The following is a 23,999-nucleotide window of genomic DNA, read 5'->3' as shown; positions in this document are numbered from 1 at the left end:
TCAGGGCCATCGGAGTCCACAGGAAATGCTTCTAAGATTACGCTCGCCGTTGGATGAAAGATTGTTTCGTATTATTTTATATGTTCAACGAGTTGGTTTCAGACAATTTTTTTCTTTGGTTTTTCCTCACTACAATTGTTTCTTGTTGTCACACTCTCTTTGGTTGTTTCTGCCATTAATGAGAAAAAAAAAGATTTATTTGTCTTAATTTCTTTTGTTCCCTCACAAATCTGAAAGCAAATAAAGATGAAGAAATGAATTTGGCTTACGTTGACAGGTTTCTACAAATTAAAAGAGAAGAATAGAGTTTTTTACAAAGAGACTGAACCACATAAGTAGTAAAGGTGATCTGCCAACCAAACAACGCAATAACTCAAACTAACTTAACTGTAACGAAGATTAGATTTATGGTTCACTTCAGGTGAGTAAAACATTTTTCTTAAAGCATTGGTATGTCTTGAAACGACAAGTTGCTTTATGTCAAGATTCACTAGAACATAATAGTAGTTTCAGAGGAAGCTAAGCCATTACACTGTTCAGGGATCCACATTAAGATAGTTCGAGAACAAGAGTTCACTAGTCCGAAAGTCACATTTCAACGATCCCAAACATAACAGCGATGAGAAGAAGAACAATACAGACACAAGACATTTTAGACACTAACTTCCAACATCACATAATTTTAGCCAAAATGTCAGAAAACACAACAAAATGGATAATTAAGATTATTGAAACAGAAACATAGCTTCTTAAACAAAGACAATCATAGAAGAGAAAGGTTCAGTTTCTTCTTTGCTTCATAACTTATTGTTGTACCAGAACACACCTTTCTTCTCACCTTGCCTGTCCGGTTCCACATAGATACACTCCTTCGCCTCCCTCCACATCGCCTTAACCACCGGCGTCCCATCGAACTGATAATACTCTCCCAGTATCGGCTTTATCGCCTTCGTAGCTTCCATCGCATGATAATGCGGCATGGTCGAGAACAGGTGATGCGCCACGTGCGTGTCCGTGATATTGTGGAAGACCTTGTTCAAGATTCCGTAGTCTCTGTCAACGGTGGCCAAAGCTCCCCTCAACCAATCCCACTCAGACGAGTCATAGTGAGGCAGGGAAGGATGCGTGTGCTGCAAGTAAGTGATCAAAACTAAGAACCCGTTGACAATCAGAAGAGGAACTCCGTAGAAGCAGACCATCGAGGCAACTCCTTGGACAGCAGCGTAGCGGTAGAGACCGTAGCAGACGGCGAGGATGCCAGCGTCGGAGATGTATATCTGGAGACGCTCACGGTCGTTGTAGATGGGAGCGTTGGGGTGGAAATGGCAAGCGAAGCCGCCGTCGTAAGGTCTCCCCGAGACGTTGAAGGCTAAGTACAAAGGCCAGCCGAGAGTGAACTGAACCGTTAACATCACGGTGCGTCCCAAAGGGTTGTTGAGGTACTTGCCGTACCACTTGATGTCTGACTTCTTCTTGGGGACAAACACTTCGTCTCTCTCGAGGGAGCCAGTGTTGGAATGGTGGCGTCGATGACTGTACTTCCAGGAGAAGTAAGGGACGAGGAGGAAGGAGTGGAAGATGAGGCCGACGGTGTCGTCCAGCCACTGGTAGTCGCTGAAGGCGTGGTGTGGCCGCACTCGTGGGCTATGACCCAGACGCCGGTTAGGACGCAGCCCTGGCAGGCCCAGTAGAGAGGCCAGGCGAAGTAGGAGAGAGGGTGAGGGAGGAGAGGGAAGTAAGTGGTGGCGACGTAGTAGAAGCAGGAGGCTATGATGATGTCCCAGATGAGGTAGGAGAAAGAGCGAGGGATCGAGCGTTTGAAACAGTGCGGTGGGATTGCTTTCTTGAGTTCTCCGACAGTGAAGGGCGGTGTCTCGCAGGGTACGCGCTTGATGTTGTCGGTTTCAGACTTTTTGGAGGGAGGAGACACTTGCATTCTTCCACCTGCACCCATGTTTCTGCATAAACCAAAAGCAAAGACTCAAAGTTAAAAAAACCAACAAATTAATATTCAGTGTTACGTTATTAAAGTTTCAAAAAAATGGATAGTACGTGGGACAAAAGAGGAGAGAAGCGGCATATAGTGGCAAACCAAAGAAAGAAATAAACGATAGCGTTGAGAATACTACTAGTTATTAATGAGATTTGATACGTTACAGCTTACATCTCTTTCTTGTGGATATCAATTTCTTTCGTCTTTTATTACTAAACTACGTTAGAGAAGACAAGTCATAATCACAATGTCTCTAAGAATAAGCAACTTGACAAAAACAAAAAGCTAAATGAAACAGTTGAGAGCAACTCTATTGTCAACATATAGACTTTTAAACATAAACAAACAAACAAAAATACAATCTTTTTTACTGTCATGAATCCTATTATTTTCTTCATGCAAATCTATTGCATCTGAATCTATGAAGGAGCATCTAATCCAATTAATTTGCAAAGAAAAGTTTGTAAGCATGAAGTGAGCATAGGCCAAATGAAACTTTTTCATGTATTAGGTAACTACAGAATCAAGAGCCAATAGGAATCGGTCAAATCTCCAAGCAAATTTTACCCAGAGACATAAGTTTTTTACCCAAAGATTCAACAAATAGGTACTTACATGTCTCAGGTCCAGATCTAAGACAAGTAAACAAATATATATAACTTTGAATAGGAAGGATATTTCTAAGACCAGGACGTGAGACTGCTATGGTGATTTTTCAACTCCACCAACCCATCAAAATAAATCATTAAAAAAGATTGAAAGTCAAACAGTTTGTATTCGGACAAATGAAAATGCAACATTTCATATTCTCCACGGTATAGACAATATAATCAGATTAATGGTAAAGACAGCATCAAGATTTCACACATGAAAACAGAGAATCAAGACCAGATCTATAGTTTAATGCAATAAATATTAACAGATCTAGAATTAAATCGACTGAAATGCAAAAATGATAGATAGAATAGAAAAGCGATAAGAAAAGAACAGACCAAGATTGAAAACAACGTAAAAATGAGAAGAAATGGAAGAAGAAAGGGACCTTGAGCTGGCTGACGTAGGGGGGGATGAAGATTTAACGTTAATAACGATGAACCCTACGAAGAAGCTCCTCCTCAAACTCTCTCTCTGTCTCCTCTCTTTCTCTCTCTCTCTATCTCTTTGGTAATGAATCTCTCTGGTTCTGGTAAGATGCGATTGGGCAGAAGGCAGGCCGTTTAAATTGACGGGGGCCCGTGTGAGACGATTGAGTGACATCTCTTTTCTTTCTTTTTTACAAGTGGGCCCCTCCATTATTTCCTCTCTTCATATTTCTTTTTTCTTTTTTTTTTTTTCTACTCCAAATATCTGATATTTACACCACTTATATATATTTACGGAAAAGTGAAAAAGATGCCGTGATCATATAATTGCTTTTATAAAGTTTATCACGTTTCTTTTTGTATTTTGTTTTTAAAATGTAAATATTGGTTTACCCAATCCTAATGTTCACAAAGACTAGTTTGGGTTATGTTATAGAACTCATCCGTTACGTTAATTAGCATTAAGATTATGGTATTTGATGTCTTTACTTTAATATGAGGAAACGTCCTTGCCGACTCACAAGTAGAACTGTAGAAGTTAGTGGTAGCCGGAAAGAAAAGAAAAAAATGCTATAAAGTTGAGGATGGAGGATCGTGCTTGGCTTCTTCTTCTCCCATGTGAGAAGAAAACTTAAAAAAATATCTGCAGACATTGTGGTTGAGATCACGTGAATAGCCCCGAGTGTGTGTGATGTACTTTGGAGATTCGTCATATATTATAATAAATTAATTTAGGTGGTACACAAGTAGGCAGCGACTGCCGACTAGTAATTAATTTAAGTACTTTATTAAAGCTATCGCTCTCTCTTATGTTAAGATGATTAGAGTTTTTCTATGCATTACCGCTTATAACGACACATTATTTTTAACATTCTTTAAAGATCATCACCTACCATGATTTCATTTCATTTATTCAGCTGTTACTATCAGCGACGGCTATTAATAACATGAATTTTTAGTTATATAGTCTATCAAACATTATAAGAGAACTATAACATCGACAACGATTAGTTATACAGTCTAGCATACTCACAAAATAATCTAAGCTGATAATCACACACACATCAGAGAAACACATCAACTTGCTGACCAAAATAAAGTAGATAAAACATGAAATATTAAGTAGAGACAGCACACAAATCCTAACCACTGTTTTGCCAATCATTCATCAAGCTTGCCCCATCTCAAATTCAAACTAGATTCTAAAAAAACACCAAATGGGGAAAACTTACACTGACAATGAAAACTAAACATTGTAGTTTCAAAAAACAAAGACAACTAAAAACAAGTAGGAGAAGATGATATTAGGAATCACCACAACAAATGAAAGAGACTTGTTTCACCAGTAACTCTAGGCGCAATTCATGACCTGCGTAGCTCTGCTTCCCCGTGAGCAAAGTGACATCTATCACCAAATGTACAGCTTCCTTTAGAGAATCTCTCACACATCTTCGTCTTGAAGTTGCTTCCTGGATGTGGTTTCCCTTCAGAACCAAGCCCACCCCCGCCACCACCGCCACCAGGTGGTCTCCTAGATGCGGAATTAAGCCTCCCAATCAGCTCTCTAACCATTGCGCTCGCTTCGTTTATCTGCTCGAATGTTCCTTCAAGCTCAATGTTCTTCAGGTTGGGATCTCTCTCGTGATCTTGGATCGATAGCTTTGCTCCTGTCTGACGACATATCTGTTTCGAACAGACTCCACCTTTTCCAATGATTGCGCCTGCCAAGGAAGCATCCACACTGATCTTGGCTGTGGCTGAGGCACCAAAGCTAGAGACATGGCCAGGCCCTGACTCTCCTCTCCCCGAAAACCGACCTCCACCACCACCACCACCAGATCCTTGCATGTTTCTGGAAACTTGAGACATGGGTGATCCCATGTTTGTCATCTGTGATACAGGATTGTATCCTCCGGGAACAAAGTGCAAGAAATGGCAGTTCTCACCAAAAGGACAGCCAGAAGTGCTGCAACAGACGCATAATAAATATGTCAAGAGAGTTAAAAACCATTGGCATTGAGAAGACACAAGAGAACAAACAGTTGAAACACAGAAGAATTGGCACATAGCAACTATGCTAACTGCTTGTCTACGACGGACATGTTCACCAGTATTCAGTAATGCAACAACCTTACTAGACACTATATGACCATGATGATACAAACACAAAATAACTAATATCTTACCACCAAACAGAAAACTACAACACATATCTTAACTACTGCCACAGCTCAAACAAAAGGTGTGGATTGATTTTCTACGCTATAATCACCAGTTGAGCTCAATACATTTCTAAATTTATAATCGAATATCATATTTGTTATATTGAAACTTTTTTTTAACTGGTTCAGCATGAATAATAATACATACCTGTAATAAGAGCTAATCACTTCATTAGCATATACATTTTTAGTTGTTAATTTGAAGCTCAGACTATAAATAACAATTTTGAATATTAATTTAGTTAAGAAAAAGGATTATAACCTGAAAAATTTTGTGCATGGCTTCGATTTGCTTCCTAAACCAGATTCCATCTCTGTTCCAAAGATTAAGTGTTTTTCTTTAGTTAAGACTTTGCTGATGCTCAATAATATTTGCTTTTAGAATCATACATATCATTCATAAATTCTCATCTATATGTAACTTCACACTTAAATCAAAGCTGCTACTCTAGAATTTTCAGGATTATTTACCAACAACTACCACATGAATAACTAACACATAAAAAAGCTAATTCAATCACAGCAAACTCAAGCTTTGGGCATGGTGATAATATGTTACAAGAGGGATTAAACTAAAGCAAACTCAAAAGACAGTTAAAAGAACTATAAGCTTGATTAACTTTAAGATCACTTATCAAAAGCTCATCCATCATTAAACTGAAAAATTAATGGACTTTAGATTTGCATCAGATCAAAGACTGCAGCAAAGATCCAAACTTGAATTTCCTAGAGAATCTCATAACTAAAAACAAAAACTTTTGTTGAGTAAAAACAGTACGAAGCTCGAATTGAAGAAATCATCGCTACCCCAAATCAAATTGACAACAAAGGAACTATTCATCCATCAATTAAGATCTAAAGTTTCAACCTTTAACAGAGCAAGTGAAGCACAACAGAACTATAACACTCTTTCGAGATAGCAAAGTAAGAGGAATAGCGAAAGAGCTAACCTTGCTTCGACTTCTTGAATCCGCCGCCATTGGAGTTGAATGAGCCAGCTTCAGGCCGTCCCCTCTTACGAGCATCCATGGCTAAAGGTGTACAGATCCGAATTAGAAACCCTACTGTGTGAGTGTCTAGAGAGCGAATCGGAGAAGACAAATCGAAATCGGGATTAAAGGGAGAAGGAACGAGTAGAGAGAAGAGAATAATAATAAGATAAATAAACCTTTTTAACCCTAAGGGTGGTGTTGTCTTGTCGTCGAGGGTGAGCCGGTGAGATGAGATTTTCCTTTTTTTTCCTAACTCTTCCCGATTTTTTTTTTTAAATTCGATTTAAACCGGAGTGACGTATCGAACAAACAAAAAGGTAAACCGGAGTGTCCTGAAAAAAGGATGGAAGATAACCGGATTCGCAAGATGAGGCTGTTTCGATTCCTTTGATACGGTTAACATGTATAATGACGTTGCTTGTTCCTTATTCGACATCTTACGACGTAAGACGAAAAATAAATCGCGTACTGGTCTAGTAAGTTCGGATTCTATTATGTTTTCCATACCGAGGAGACAGACACACAACCAATGTTTTATAATTTACCTTAGGGCTGGACGTTTTTAACTTAAAACAGAGTCCACACCTTAAACCGAACCGAAATAATGGGTCCGGTTCGGTAACGGGACCAGGCAAATACCGAATGGGTTTTTAGCTCTAAGCACTTCGGACACCGGGTCGGTTTGGTTAGGTACCAAACCAAAAAAATTTAAAAGAGGAAAATCATCTTACAAAATTACTGTATATTTATGTAGAAACTAAATTATTTTGTTGAAAACGAAGCAGTGAAAGTCAGTATATATATATATATATATATATATATATATATATATATATCTTACAAGAAATATAATTGTTCAAGTCACAAATTTCAAATTTGAAAAAATTACAAAAAAATAGAAAACCATAATAGATTTTTAAAATTGAGAACCAAAAGTAAAACATATAACAAATGATAAAACTAAAGTTTAATTAAAAAAATACATAATATAACTTGAATTATGTGAAAATTTTAGTAAAATAGTTTTTGTGTTTAGATCACAAAGTTTTGACATAATAGTATGATATTATTTAAATTTTTAAATATAACTATAATAATTACCCAAAAATATATCTTATTGCTGCTGATAAAAAAGGATATATTTTATTGTTATAACAAAAAATGGTTAGATAGCTAGCACAACAAAATATAGGTAAGTTCCACACAACTTAATCGATGTATATACATTAAAAAACAACAACAAACAAGCTAAAACAAATTTCTAAAAATACCCATAATTTACTTTACTATATAATTCACCAAGACTAACATAATTTCAGAATCATCTTGTTCACGATCTAAAAATGACTAAACTAATACATATTTCACATTTGTTGTAATCATATATACATTATGAAAACTCAAAATTTTAAAAATTCATGCACTATTTTCATGATAGTAGCTATATGTATAATGATGTTTTCGGCACAAATTTCTCTTTCAACCGACGTTGAGAAATGTGTCAAACATTGCATCTTAAACCAGTGCACGAAAGTATCCATAAAACCAGATCCAACAACTTGTGAAATAGATTGCAAAACATTTTGCAATAAACAACTAACAAGTCATGAAGAATATATTGTTCATAAAACTAAAAATAGTGGTGTTGTCGAGGCTTTTAAGGATTACGTGTGCAAACATTTAAATACATGTTTTTAATAATTAGTTTCAAATTTACAGTCTTCCATCATCTTCTTGTTTCTTACATATTAAATATATATATATATATATATATATATTTTTATATTTATATTTATATATTTACACTTATATTTGTAAATTTATATATTGTATATTTGGGTGTTTGATCTGACATAATTATATGTATGTTGTCATTTTAAATGTAATCATGAAAGATATATTTTATTTGTAACAAGTTTTTGTGTGTTTTAATAAAAATTTAATATTCAATTACAATAATTATATTCACAAAATCATATTACAACAATTGCAATAACCACCGCAATAACAACCAAGTTAATAATTCATGTTTTGGTTTTAAAGAACAACACTTATTCAGGGTAGTTTGAATCAGAGACACAAAAGAACCAACTCCTTTACATTACTACTATGCCATTAACACTTTGGTTTCACAAGTTAAGTTGTAAGTCAAAACACTCATGTACATTTGTCAGGTGGCTGAGTAATTACTATTAATATAAGATTTTGGTTTAGTTCACCTTTTGTTTTCCTTAGACTTGTTCTTTAATGTGTAGATGATGTTTAGTAAGAGTGTTCGAGTTGTTACTGGTATACAATACTATATAGATCAAATTTTGATAAAAAAAAAGCTCTTATTGTTCAGTTTCTTTACAAAGACGGCATATATATATATATATATATTAACCGCTCATATATATTTATATACTATTACACATTTGCAAAGAGGACATATACATATATATATATATATATATATTATTTTTGAACCGCTTAGATATAGTTTTACGTGAGATACCCTTCTCTTACACATTTTAAATGTATATTTATGAAGAAACTAAATTATTTTGTCGAAAACAAAGCGGTGAAGGTCAGTGTAAAAAAAACATATATATAATTCTTACAAGACATATAATTGTTCAAGTCACAAATTTCAGATTTGAAAAAATTACAAAAAATAGAAAACCATAATAGATTTGGGAACCAAAAGTAAACACATAACACATGATAAAACTAAAGTTAAATTAAAATACATAATATAACTTGAATTATGTAAAAATTTTAGTAAAATAGTTTTTGTGTTTAGATCACAAAGTTTTGATGTAATAGTATGATATCATTTAAATTTTTAAATATGACTATAATAATTACCCAAAAATATATCTTATTGCCGCTGATAAAAAAAGATATATTTTATTGTTATAACAAAAATTGGTTAGATAGCTTGCACAACAAAATATAGGTAAGTTCCACCCAAATTAATCGATGTATCTACATTAAAAAAAATAACAACCAAACTAAAACAAACTTCTAAAAATACTCATCATTTACTTTACTATATAATTCACCAAGACTAACATAATTTCAGAATCATCTTGTTCACGATCTAAAAAAGACTAAACTAATACATATTTCACATTTGTTCTAATCATATATACATTATGAAAACTCAAAATTTTAAAAATTCATGCACTATTTTCATGATAGTAGCTATATGTATAATGATGTTTTCGGCACAAATTTCTCTTTCAACCGACGTTGAGAAATGTGTCAAACATTGCATCTTGAATCAGTGCATGAAAGTATCCATAAAACCAGATCCAACAACTTGTGAAATAGATTGCAAAACGTTTTGCAATAAACAACTAACAAGTCATGAAGAATATATTGTTCCTAAAACTAAAAATAGTGGTGTTGTCGAGGCTTTTAAGGATTACGTGTGCAAACATTTAAATACATGTTTTTAATAATTAGTTTCAAATTTACAGTCTTCCATCTTCTTCTTGTTTCTTACATATTAAATATATATATATATATATATTTATATTTATATTTATATTTATATTTATATTTATATTTATATTTATATTTATATTTATATTTATATTTATATTTATATTTATATATTTACACTTATATTTGTAAATTTATATATTGTATATTTGGGTGTTTGATCTAACATAATTATATGTATGTTGTCATTTTAAATGTAATCATGAAAGGTATATTTTATTTGTAACAAGTTTTTGTGTGTTTTAATAAACATTTAATATTCAATTACAATAATTATATTCACAAAATCATATTACAACAATTGCAATAACCACCGCAATAACAACCAAGTTAATAATTCATGTTTTGGTTTTAAAGAACAACAGTTATTCAGGGTAGTTTGAATCAGAGACACAAAAGAACCAACTCCTTTACATTACTACTATGCCATTAACACTTTGGTTTCACAAGTTAAGTTGTAAGTCATAACACTCATGTACATTTGTCAGGTGACTGAGTAATTACTATTAATATAAGATTTTGGTTTAGTTCACCTTTTGGTTTTAAAGAACAACAGTTATTCAGGGTAGTTTGAATCAGAGACACAAAAGAACCAACTCCTTTACATTACTACTATGCCATTAACACTTTGGTTTCACAAGTTAAGTTGTAAGTCATAACACTCATGTACATTTGTCAGGTGGCTGAGTAATTACTATTAATATAAGATTTTGGTTTAGTTCACCTTTTGTTTTCCTTAGACTTGTTCTTTAATGTGTAGATGATGTTTAGTAAGAGTGTTCGAATTGTTACTGGTATACAATACTATATAGACCAAATTTTGATAAAAAAGCTCTTATTGTTCAATTTCTTTACAATGACGGCATATACATATATATTAACTGCTCATATATATTTACATACTATTACACATTTGCAAAGATGACATATACACATATATATATATATATATATATATATATATATATATATTATTTTTGAACCGCTTAGATATAGTTTTACGTGAGATACCATTCTCTTACACATTTTAAATGTATATTTATGAAGAAACTAAATTATTTTGTCGAAAACAAAGCGGTGAAGGTCAGTGTAAAAAAAAAATATAATTCTTACAAGAAATATAATTGTTCAAGTCACAAATTTCAGATTTGAAAAAATTACAAAAAATAGAAAACCATAATAGATTTGGGAACCAAAAGTAAACACATAACACATGATAAAACTAAAGTTTAATTAAAATACATAATATAACTTGAATTATGTGAAAATTTTAGTAAAATAGTTTTTGTGTTTAGATCACAAAGTTTTGATGTAATAGTATGATATCATTTAAATTTTTAAATATGACTATAACAATTACCCAAAAATATATCTTATTGCCGCTGATAAAAAAAGATATATTTTATTGTTATAACAAAATTGGTTAGATAGCTTGCACAACAAAATATAGGTAAGTTCCACCCAAATTAATCGATGTATATACATTAAAAAAAAACAACCAAACTAAAACAAACTTCTAAAAATACTCGTCATTTACTTTACTATATAATTCACCAAGACTAACATAATTTCAGAATCATCTTGTTCACGATCTAAAAAAGACTAAACTAATACATATTTCACATTTGTTGTAATCATATATACATTATGAAAACTCAAAATTTTAAAAAGTCATGCACTATTTTCATGATAGTAGCTATATGTATAATGATGTTTTCGGCACAAATTTCTCTTTCAACCGACGTTGAGAAATGTGTCAAACATTGCATCTTGAATCAGTGCATGAAAGTATCCATAAAACCAGATCCAACAACTTGTGAAATAGATTGCAAAACGTTTTGCAATAAACAACTAACAAGTCATGAAGAATATATTGTTCCTAAACCTAAAAATAGTGGTGTTGTCGAGGCTTTTAAGGATTACGTGTGCAAACATTTAAATACATGTTTTTAATAATTAGTTTCAAATTTACAGTCTTCCATCATCTTCTTGTTTCTTACATATTAAATATATATATATATATATATATATATATATATTTATATTTATATTTATATTTATATTTATATTTATATTTATATATATATTTATATTTATATTTATATTTATATTTATATTTATATTTATATTTATATTTATATTTATATATTTACACTTATATTTGTAAATTTATATATTGTATATTTGGGTGTTTGATCTAACATAATTATATGTATGTTGTCATTTTAAATGTAATCATGAAAGGTATATTTTATTTGTAACAAGTTTTTGTGTGTTTTAATAAACATTTAATATTCAATTACAATAATTATATTCACAAAATCATATTACAACAATTGCAATAACCACCGCAATAACAACCAAGTTAATAATTCATGTTTTGGTTTTAAAGAACAACAGTTATTCAGGGTAGTTTGAATCAGAGACACAAAAGAACCAACTCCTTTACATTACTACTATGCCATTAACACTTTGGTTTCACAAGTTAAGTTGTAAGTCATAACACTCATGTACATTTGTCAGGTGGCTGAGTAATTACTATTAATATAAGATTTTGGTTTAGTTCACCTTTTGGTTTTAAAGAACAACAGTTATTCAGGGTAGTTTGAATCAGAGACACAAAAGAACCAACTCCTTTACATTACTACTATGCCATTAACACTTTGGTTTCACAAGTTAAGTTGTAAGTCATAACACTCATGTACATTTGTCAGGTGGCTGAGTAATTACTATTAATATAAGATTTTGGTTTAGTTCACCTTTTGTTTTCCTTAGACTTGTTCTTTAATGTGTAGATGATGTTTAGTAAGAGTGTTCGAATTGTTACTGGTATACAATACTATATAGACCAAATTTTGATAAAAAAGCTCTTATTGTTCAATTTCTTTACAATGACGGCATATACATATATATTAACTGCTCATATATATTTACATACTATTACACATTTGCAAAGATGACATATACACATATATATATATATATATATATATATATATATTATTTTTGAACCGCTTAGATATAGTTTTACGTGAGATACCATTCTCTTACACATTTTAAATGTATATTTATGAAGAAACTAAATTATTTTGTCGAAAACAAAGCGGTGAAGGTCAGTGTAAAAAAAATATATAATTCTTACAAGAAATATAATTGTTCAAGTCACAAATTTCAGATTTGAAAAAATTACAAAAAATAGAAAACCATAATAGATTTGGGAACCAAAAGTAAACACATAACACATGATAAAACTAAAGTTTAATTAAAATACATAATATAACTTGAATTATGTGAAAATTTTAGTAAAATAGTTTTTGTGTTTAGATCACAAAGTTTTGATGTAATAGTATGATATCATTTAAATTTTTAAATATGACTATAACAATTACCCAAAAATATATCTTATTGCCGCTGATAAAAAAAGATATATTTTATTGTTATAACAAAAATTGGTTAGATAGCTTGCACAACAAAATATAGGTAAGTTCCACCCAAATTAATCGATGTATATACATTAAAAAAAAACAACCAAACTAAAACAAACTTCTAAAAATACTCGTCATTTACTTTACTATATAATTCACCAAGACTAACATAATTTCAGAATCATCTTGTTCACGATCTAAAAAAGACTAAACTAATACATATTTCACATTTGTTGTAATCATATATACATTATGAAAACTCAAAATTTTAAAAAGTCATGCACTATTTTCATGATAGTAGCTATATGTATAATGATGTTTTCGGCACAAATTTCTCTTTCAACCGACGTTGAGAAATGTGTCAAACATTGCATCTTGAATCAGTGCATGAAAGTATCCATAAAACCAGATCCAACAACTTGTGAAATAGATTGCAAAACGTTTTGCAATAAACAACTAACAAGTCATGAAGAATATATTGTTCCTAAACCTAAAAATAGTGGTGTTGTCGAGGCTTTTAAGGATTACGTGTGCAAACATTTAAATACATGTTTTTAATAATTAGTTTCAAATTTACAGTCTTCCATCATCTTCTTGTTTCTTACATATTAAATATATATATATATATATATATATATATATATATATTTATATTTATATTTATATTTATATATTTACACTTATATTTGTAAATTTATATATTGTATATTTGGGTGTTTGATCTGACATAATTATATGTATGTTGTCATTTTAAATGTAATCATGAAAGGTATATTTTATTTGTAACAAGTTTTTGTGTGTTTTAATAAACATTTAATATTCAATTACAATAATTATATTCACAAAATCATATTACAACAATTGCAATAACCACCGCAATAACAACCAAGTTAATAATTCATGTTTTGGTTTTAAAGAACAACACTTATTCAGGGTAGTTTGAATCAGAGACACAAAAGAACCAACTCCTTTACATTACTACTATGCCATTAACACTTTGGTTTCACAAGTTAAGTTGTAAGTCATAACACTCATGTACATTTGTCAGGTGGCTGAGTAATTACTATTAATATAAGATTTTGGTTTAGTTCACCTTTTGTTTTCCTTAGACTTGTTCTTTAATGTGTAGATGATGTTTAGTAAGAGTGTTCGAATTGTTACTGGTATACAATACTATATAGACCAAATTTTGATAAAAAAGCTCTTATTGTTCAATTTCTTTACAAAGACGGCATATACATATATATTAACCGCTCATATATATTTATATACTATTACACATTTGCAAAGATGACATATACACACATATATATATATATATATATATATATATATATATATATATATATATATATATATATATATATATAATTTTTGAACCGCTTAGATATAGTTTTACGTGAGATACCATTCTCTTACACATTTTAAATGTATATTTATGAAAAAACTAAATTATTTTGTCGAAAACAAAGCGGTGAAGGTCAGTGTAAAAAATATATATATATAATTCTTACAAGATATATAATTGTTCAAGTCACAAATTTCAGATTTGAAAAAATTACAAAAAATAGAAAACCATAATAGATTTGGGAACCAAAAGTAAACACATAACACATGATAAAACTAAAGTTTAATTAAAATACATAATATAACTTGAATTATGTGAAAATTTTAGTAAAATAGTTTTTGTGTTTAGATCACAGAGTTTTGATGTAATAGTATGATATCATTTAAATTTTTAAATATGACTATAATAATTACCCAAAAATATATCTTATTGCCGCTGATAAAAAAAGATATATTTTATTGTTATAACAAAAATTGGTTAGATAGCTTGCACAACAAAATATAGGTAAGTTCCACCCAAATTAATCGATGTATATACACTAAAAAAAAACAACAACCAAACTAAAACAAACTTCTAAAAATACTCATCATTTACTTTACTATATAATTCACCAAGACTAACATAATATCAGAATCATTTTGTTTACGATCTAAAAAAGACTAAACTAATACACATTTCACATTTGTTGTAATCATATATACAGTATGAAAACACAAATTTTGAAAAAAGCATGCACTATTTTCTTGATAGTAGCCATGTGTATAATGATGCTTTCGGCACAAATTTCTCTTTCAGCCAATGTTGAGAAATGTGTCAAACATTGCATCTTGAATCAGTGCATGAAAGTATCAGGAAAACCAGATCCGACAACTTGTGAAGTAGATTGCAAAACGTTTTGCAATAAACAACTAACAAGTCATGAAGAATATATTGTTGGTAGACCTAATGTTCTTTTAGTGACTGTTAAGGATTACATTTGCAAACATTTGAATACATGTTTTTAATAATTAGTTTCAAATTTACAGTCTTCCATTATCTTATTGTTTCTTGCATATTCAATTTTTTTTTTTTTTGGGTGTTTGACTTGACATAAATTATATGTATGTTGTCATTTTAAATGTTATCATGAAATATATATTTTATTTGTAACAATTTTTATTGGTGTAAATAAACATTTAATACTCAATTTTTAATAATTATATACACAAAATCATATTAGAACGGTTGCAATAGCCAGCGCAATAACAACCAAGTAACATAATTCATGTTTTGGTTTTATAGAAGAACACTTGCTGAGGGTAGTTTGAATCAGAAACACAGCATAACAACTCCTTTACACTACGACTATGCCATTAACACTTTGGTATTACAAGTTAAGTTGTAAGTCAACACACTCATGTGCATCTTTCAGGTGTATGAGTAATTACTACTGATAGAATATTTTGGTATAGTGCACCTTTTGTTTTCCTTAGGCTTGTTCTTTAATGTATAGATGATGCTTAGTAAGAGTGTCGAGTTGTTACTGAACTACAATACTATATAGATCAAAATTTTGGTAAAAGAACTCTTATTATTCAAGTTCTTTACAAAGATGATATATATATATTTGTTTTTGAACTGCTGAGATATATCTATATACTATAATAAAGTTGATTTTTCTCTCATCTAAAGACAAATAAGCGAAGGATATGCCAAATATTGACACGCATTATAAATTTTTTTAAAAAAGAATAAATTGTCTCATATTTTCATTTTTTGGTATTTAGATCAAATCTATTAACAAAACATTAAATTTCCTATATAATTTATAATGAGTACATTATTATCAATTCAACCAATTTTTTTACATCAATCATTCTATCCACATATATTATTTTAGCAAAAATACATAGTAAAAAAAATCAAGGATAAATAGATAATTTTATATAAAAAAAGAATTATTTAGGTTATTTAAGATGTTTCCTCAAATCAAGTTAAAAAGGTTAACCTCAAGAAACTCTTTTTTTTCGGTTCCAGATTTAATCTAAGAAAGAAAAAAAAAGAAACTATGGAAAAACATAATCAATAATTAATACATAAATAAAAAGAAACAATGGAAAACAATAATCAATGATAATACACAATCAACGAATTTAAAAAAAAATCAAATTCACATTGAAAACCAAATACAAAAAAAAAATACAAAAAAATATTTTAGGTTAAAATACATAATATAAATTTAATTTGTGAAAATTTTAAACAACAATAAACGAGTTAATGATAATACAATCCAAAATAAATAAAATTAAAATTAAAATATAAATAAAAAAATAAAAAAGAGGGAAATCATCTTACAATATAGTTTTTAATTTAATAAAAAAAAAACAATAATTCAGAGAGCTTTATTTTACTTCTTTGTCACCAACATCAAGTTTAGAGAAATTTAAAAAATGATAAAAAGCATAACAAACAATTAATACATAATAAAAAAATAATTTAAACTAAAAGCAGTTTAAAGAATAACATGATATAACAAAAAAATTACAAATTTAGTATAAATAAACAATATAACTTACGCTTCTTAAGATTTTAGTTAACAACTAATAATTTAATCTCTACATAAATTTACATTTAAAATGTATAAGAGAATGGTATCTCACGTTTCATCAAAATCACACAAACAAAAAATATATATTTTATTGTTATAACAAAAATTGGTTAGATAGCTAACACAACAAAATATAGGTAAGTTTCACACAGCTTAATCGATGTATATATATTAAAAAAAGAAACAACAACCAAACTAAAACAAACTTCTAAAAATACTCATCATGTACTTTACTATATATAATTCACCAAGACTAACACAATATCAGAATCATCTTGTTCATGATCTAAAAAAGACTAAACTAATACACATTTCACATTTGCTGTAATCATATATAAAGTATGAAAACTCAAATTTTGAAAAAAACATGCACTATTTCCTTGATAGTAGCTATGTGTATAATGATGCTTTCGGCACAAATTTCTCTTTCAGCCAATGTTGAGAAATGTGTCAAACACTGCATCTTGAATCAGTGCATGAAAGTATCCGAAAAACCAGATCCGACAACTTGTGAAGTAGATTGCAAAACGTTTTGCAATAAACAACTACCAAGTCATGAAGAATATATTGTTGGTAGGCCTAATGTTCTTTTAGTGACTGTTAAGGATTACATTTGCAAACATTTGAATACATGTTTTTAATAATTAGTTTCAAATTTACAGTCTTCCATTATCTTATTGTTTCTTACATATTCAATATATATATTTATATATTTGGGTGTTTGATTTGATATAAATTATATGTATGTTGGCATTTTAAATTTTATCATTAAATATATATTTTATTTGTAACACGTTTATGTGGTGTAAATAAACATTTAATACTCAATTACAATAATTATATTCACAATATCGTATTACAACAGTTGCAATAGCCTGTGCAATAATAACCAAGTAACATAATTCATGTTTTGGTTTCAAAGAACAACACTTGCTCAAGGTAGTTTGAATCAGAGACACAACCTAATCAACTCCTTTACACTACTACTATGCCATTAACACTTTGGTATCACAAGTTAAGTTGTAAGTCAACACACTCATGTGCATCTCTTAGGTGTCTAGTAATTACTACTGATAGAATATTTTGGTATAGTTTACCTTTTGTTTTCCTTAGTTAGGCTTGTTCTTTAAAGTATAGATGATGATGCTTAGTAAGAGTGTTTGACTTGTTACTGATATACAATACTATATGGATCAGAATTTTGGTAAAAGAACTTTTATTATTCAACTTCTTTACAAAGATGACATATATATTTGTTTTTTGAACCGCGCAGATATATCTATATAATATAATAAAGTTGGTTTTTCTCTCTTCTAAAGTCAAATAAGCAAAGGATATGACAAATATTGACACACATTATAAATTTTTACAAAATTAGTAAAACGTCTCATATTTTTCATTTTTTGGTATTTAGATCAAATCTATTAACAGAACATTAAATAACCCATATATTTTATAATTAATACTCTATTCTCAATTCAACCAAATTTTTTTACATCAATCATCTATCCACATATATTATTTTCACAACAATACATAGTAAAAAGGAAAGAAACTCAAGAATAAATAGAAAATTTCATAAAACAAAAAAAAAGATTTATTTACGTTATTTAAGATGTTTCTTCAAACCAAGTTAAAAATGTGAACCTTAATAAATATTTTTTGGTATCAAATTTAATCTAAGAAAGAATAAAGAGCAACTATGGAAAACATTAATCAATGATTAATACATAAATAAAACAACGGATAACAATAATCAGTGAAAATACACAATCAAATAATTTAAAAAAAATCAAATTCACTTTGAAAACAAAATACCAAAATATATCAAATACAACAAAAATAGTTTAGTTTAAAATACATATTATAAATTGCGTTTTTACAATCCAAAAAACAGACACTATATAAATAATATGAAAAAGACAATAATCGTAAAATTAAACTATGTGATCTAAAATAAGACAAATGTACAAAAATACCTACACCTCCAAAATTAAAATAGTCCCATCAAAGCTCTTAAAACTATATCAACAATCCTATTATGAATTTTAATTGACGAAACAACACTAATGCCAAATATCATAATATTAAACAATTTTAATATAAAACAATATAAATAAGAAATTTTTGTGAGTCACACATAAGATATAAAATAACATTTTAAAATACAAACAAGTGTTAAAAAAATATCTAATATAAACAAATTTTCCTCGTGAATCTTGGTCCAACTAATAAAAAAAATTAGAAATATATTTGAAAAAATATAAGATGGAAAAATAATCAACGATGTATGTACTGAATTTAACCTATATTTCTATGCATTTTTATTTACTTACTTTTATAACAAAGTGGAACAAAAAATAAATTTAAAAAAAAATACATCAATTAAAAAGAAAATTCACAGACATGTTATTTGTTACTTTGTAACAAGTACAACAAAAAATACGGAAGATGAATATTATCTTCAATTGCAAATAAACCAATTTTGTAAATATATATTAAATTTAAAATATTATTTTATTATTCTTAATTCCGTAGAGGGTTAAACCAACATTAGTTTTAACTCAAAAAATTAGAGTTGAGAGACATTGTTGAACGGTTCCATAAGTATTCCCCACAAGGATACAAAAACCAAAGGCTATTAATATCCTCAAGGGTTGTATCTTGCGAATGGCAACAAGTTGATACTTATGCTCTTCGGTAAAACGCTCCTCAGCTATCACAAAATCATCATCATCATCATCTTCTTCTTGTTCTTCCTCAGACTGCTTTATTCCTTCTTCGTGTTCCAGCTCCTCAAGCCTAAACAAAACGTCTGGATCAAGAAACAAGTCTGAAACTTCATGATGATCATCAAGCTCTTGATGAGCCACGGTGTATTTGTTCCTCATTACCCTAGCTTCTTCCAGAGAAATGCAGCAAAGTCTCTCTCTTTGATATAACAGCCTCTCGCAAGCAACATTCTTCACAGAGATAACACCTTCCTCACTCCTCAAATCACTAATCTTAAACCCCACTTCTTCTTCTTCTCCCACTCCACCAGTCATCTCTTCAATCAATCTCCAATCTTCTTCGGACACTTGCATCAAATCACTCTCATCACAAACAATCAACAAAGGTCTGTCCACTAACACAGCCTTCACGCTATGAAAAAACACAACCTGATCCGCAACGCTGTAACCACACGAACCAGAAACATCCAAAAAGAACAACACAATAGCATCCCCAAGATGACGAGCCAAAGCGTCGACAACAACATCGCAATCTCCAAACACAGGCTTATCCAAAACCCCATCAATCACCTGACACCTCATCGAACCTTCATAACCACTAAAACCCACATCGAAAGCCACAGACTTTGCACTAAAATCAACGATTCCGTTAACAAAACAAGTCTTGTCCGCATGAGGGTAACCAGAAACCAACAATGTCGGCACGTCCGGATCAACCAAAGGAAGCTTCATCATGTGCTGCCTCAACTGCTCGAGGTAAGCCAAACCAGGAGTGATCTCGTTGACAACGCTAAACATCCCTGTAACAGCGCTCGCTTTCAAGGCTTTACACTCTTTAACCGATCCACCGAACGCGAGAAGGTTGGCGTAGTCGTTAGCGATGTTTGCGATCAAGTCTTTGGCGGTGTTGACTTGACCTAGGGAGAAGCTGTAACGATCTTTGTCGAGAACGAAGCGGAGGAGATCAGTGTGGAGAGGGTGGATGTCGTCGAGGGGAGGGAAGTCGTGGAGGATGGTGGAGAGTTTGTTGCGGAAGGTGAGGTGTGTGTTGGTGACGTGGCGGGTGTAGAGTTTTCGGAGACGGTTGAGTTTGAGACTCTTGTCGGAAACGCGGGAATGGTTGAGGTGGTCGAAGAACTCGTTGCCGATGGGGACAACGTTTATATGTTTGAAATCAGATTGCATTGTTTGTTGTTTGTTTTTGAGAGAGATAGAGAGAGAGAAAGGAAGAAGATTCGAAAGGGGGTAGCTTGTAACTTGCTTAAGGATGATGATCTAAGTAGGATTAGTGCAAATCTATTATGAACAAACAAAGATTTCTAGTTATTATTTGATTTATTTTCATATGATTTAATTTTTTGATGTCGTTACTTATTTATTTGGCTAAAATTATTAAACTTTTTCCTTTCTTCAGCAAATTAAAAAAAGGAAAAAAAAAGAAAGTAAAAACGGGTCAAAGCTAGGCCTGAGACGGAACGGATCGGGTATCCAAGCAATTTTAAGGTATCCGGATCGGAATCCTTATCCGGCGGATCCATAATCTTACTATCTTTATCCGGATCCGGAGTTTTCGGATATCCAGATGTCGGATATCCTTCTAAAAATTGTAATATCCGGCGGATATCCGGATCCGGATTTGGATCTTTAAAATAAATAAAAATAATATTAAATATATATGATATAATTAAAAAAAATAGACATCATTCATTGCGTTTATATCATACACCAAAGCATGCCGACCCTGTGAGAAACACAATAAGTCAATAAACTACAAAACACTTTAACTAGTGTACAAATGCAATACATTCGAAGACTTCTAGAAAAATAGCACCGCAACTGCGTTGTACTGGGTTATAATTGCTTCATAAAAGTTGTTGTCTTCAGGCCATTTTGTCCACACTTTTCTTCCGATAAGAGCTTCAGCAGATTCATTTGCTGATACGCCACCAGGTACCACACGACTATTGGATGATACTGCACGAATATCACCGACAGCTGATCAAGAAACAACACAACGGATATAAACAGAAGAAAGCACACTAATGACTAAAAGAGAAGACTTAGAGATTGGAATGTCTTCTGTTTCCTCCGGGAAGCTGAGAAAGTTGGACTAGGGTCCTGATTAGTTGCATGTCTAGAAGGAACTTGGCTTCCGCCTCCCTGTCTCCAATCTCTGGTATAGTTCCAATGTACAACAATATTAAGATAAACGGAAACTCATGATGATTCAACATATTAAGATAACAACATTTTTTGGTGATAGTTTAAATTGTTACTAGAACATACAACATATTCTTCACGTGTGTAGTGGTCGCAATGTCGGCGATAGGCTAGAAGATAATTAATTTATCATAGTTTTTTGTTCTTAATCAACGCTAGTGACCACACTTGGAACATCTCAACAACATTCTTATTACCAATTTCTTAACATTAGTTTATTAAAAGCAACAATTTATTTGATACGCGGTGATAATTAACACCTCATCACCATACAGATAAGATCTAATTATTTGTTCTCATAACGTTTAACAAGCCTTAAGAGGAGTTCCGCAAAGGCAGCGGTTGTGAGCGAATACATATGATTTAAAGGACTGAAGGAGACCACCGCGTGGGATTTTTCCACAGAGACGATTGTGACTAACGTTGAAAAGCTTCAGACCGCGTAGCTCGATCAGCTCCCTAGGAAGGTTCCCGAAGATTCGGTTATGGCTCAGATCCAAGTCAACTATGCCCCTAGCGAACTGAACCTTGGAGAGATCGAATTCAAACATATTCCTCGACAGATCCAATGATACTGTTGATTTGTTCCGTCCGAAAAACATCGAACCATCTCCTGTGAAACTGTTTTTCGACAGAAATACTCCGTTAAAGTCATTCTTTGACAACGACTCAGGTATGTTTCCTGCCAGGGCAACGTTAATAACTATCAAATAATAATAATAATAATTTAGTGCTAGTTCATTAAAAATAATTAATATTTTAAAAAATCCCTTTAATCGGTTATAGATCCAACATTTTAACAAAGTTATAATTAGGAAATTAAACTATATTGGTTACCTGAGAGCTTATTGTTAGACAAGTAGAGATTAGGGACTTCGCCTACAAAGGAGCCGAATGAGTTCGGTATAGAACCGGTTAGCTTATTGTGTTCGACTATAATGGTCTCAAGCATCGGCATCTGGGAAAGCGAACCGGGAATAGGACCGGTAAACTGGTTATAGGAAAGGTCCAAGAACCTTAGCCTTTTGAGCTCGCCGATGTTATCAGGAATTAGACCGGAGAGATTGTTATGCCTTAAGATGAGGTACTCAAGGTTCTTGAGTTTGGTGATGGTACGTGGTATGTTTCCGGTGAGATGTGGCAAGTAAGTTAAAAAAAGTGAACGGAGTTCAAGGAGGTCGCCGATTTGGTCAGGGATCTGACCATAGCGTTTGCTGGAAAAGAGAGAGAGGTCTGTGACGCGGCCGTTAGTGCATTTGACGCCGCTCCAGGTAGTACAACAGTCGGTCTGAGGATTCCATGAGGAGAATTTTCGAGGGTTGTTAAACGATTTCTTGATTTGAAGGAGGGCATTTTTTTCGATTGAGTTGCAGCTGTAAGAGGATGGGAGAGAGATGAAGAGAATGGCGAAGAAGATAGAGAGATGAAGAAGGAGCTTCATTGTGGTTTGAGTGGGGTTACTTTGTCGCATGGATGTAGGGAAGCTATTATATAAAAGTGATTTTCAATGGAACACAGCTGTGTAATGTTACTGAATTTGTACAACTTGTCCAAAAGTACATTGTAATTTTCTTTAAATGTTTTAACTCGGCAAAAACGTGATTAATGCATCTTACTATTTTGAGTTTTGAAAGTTATGCATGTTGTTGAAACATGTTTGATTCTTGATTTAATCATTTACCCGTACGTGCATTGGTCACCTCCACGAACGCAATGTGTCATGTGTGTATGGCATAGCAAGTACAATAATTCAAGTATATTTGATTTTCGGTCAGACTTCCAGAAAAAATCATTTTTGAAGAGGAACTTGAGTTGAAATAGCGAAAAAATGGAAGACAAAAAAAAAGTGAGAGTGAGACTAAAATATGGAGAAAAGTTATGTGAGTAAACAAGATTTTTGAACATT

At 31.3% G+C, this 23,999-nt stretch overlaps 4 protein-coding genes across 5 annotated transcripts; all 4 read right to left on the bottom strand.

Moving 5' to 3' along the window:
- Positions 1 to 555: 555 nt before the first annotated feature.
- Positions 556 to 3,301, bottom strand: LOC106452409 (omega-6 fatty acid desaturase, endoplasmic reticulum). The gene is given in 3 exon segments (XM_013894516.1): positions 556 to 1,628; positions 1,631 to 1,958; positions 3,036 to 3,301. Coding segments are annotated over 3 exon segments (1,410 nt in total). The 5' UTR covers positions 3,287 to 3,301; the 3' UTR covers positions 556 to 797.
- An 838-nt stretch (positions 3,302 to 4,139) lies between these two features.
- On the bottom strand, positions 4,140 to 6,503 carry LOC106452408 (zinc finger CCCH domain-containing protein 36). Of its 2 annotated transcripts, XM_013894515.3 has the most exons (3): positions 6,248 to 6,503; positions 5,560 to 5,611; positions 4,140 to 5,041 (listed from the first exon to the last, which is right to left on the bottom strand). In XM_013894515.3, exons 1-3 carry the CDS (start codon positions 6,324 to 6,326, stop codon positions 4,438 to 4,440), a joined length of 735 nt encoding a protein of 244 aa, XP_013749969.1. In that variant the 5' UTR covers positions 6,327 to 6,503; the 3' UTR covers positions 4,140 to 4,437. The 2 variants fall into 2 exon arrangements, with proteins under 2 accessions (XP_013749969.1, XP_022568447.1); XM_022712726.2 differs by lacking the exon at positions 5,560 to 5,611 and having other exon boundaries at positions 6,248 to 6,475.
- Positions 6,504 to 18,702: 12,199 nt separating this feature from the next.
- LOC106345725 (nucleolar GTP-binding protein 1-like) lies at positions 18,703 to 22,062 on the bottom strand. The gene has a single exon (XM_013784890.2). The coding sequence runs from the start codon at positions 21,056 to 21,058 to the stop codon at positions 19,706 to 19,708; it is 1,353 nt and encodes a 450-aa protein (XP_013640344.1). The 5' UTR covers positions 21,059 to 22,062; the 3' UTR covers positions 18,703 to 19,705.
- A 205-nt stretch (positions 22,063 to 22,267) lies between these two features.
- On the bottom strand, positions 22,268 to 23,594 carry LOC106452407 (leucine-rich repeat protein FLOR 1-like). Its single transcript, XM_013894514.3, has 2 exons — positions 22,931 to 23,594; positions 22,268 to 22,775 (listed from the first exon to the last, which is right to left on the bottom strand). The coding sequence occupies exons 1-2, from the start codon at positions 23,562 to 23,564 to the stop codon at positions 22,399 to 22,401; spliced, it is 1,011 nt and encodes a 336-aa protein (XP_013749968.1). The 5' UTR covers positions 23,565 to 23,594; the 3' UTR covers positions 22,268 to 22,398.
- Positions 23,595 to 23,999: the final 405 nt, after the last annotated feature.

The sequence above is a fragment of the Brassica napus genome, chromosome A5, assembly GCF_020379485.1.
Source record: "Brassica napus cultivar Da-Ae chromosome A5, Da-Ae, whole genome shotgun sequence".
NCBI classification, from domain to species: domain Eukaryota; kingdom Viridiplantae; phylum Streptophyta; class Magnoliopsida; order Brassicales; family Brassicaceae; genus Brassica; species Brassica napus.
This window is presented reverse-complemented; position numbering and strand designations above follow the sequence as displayed.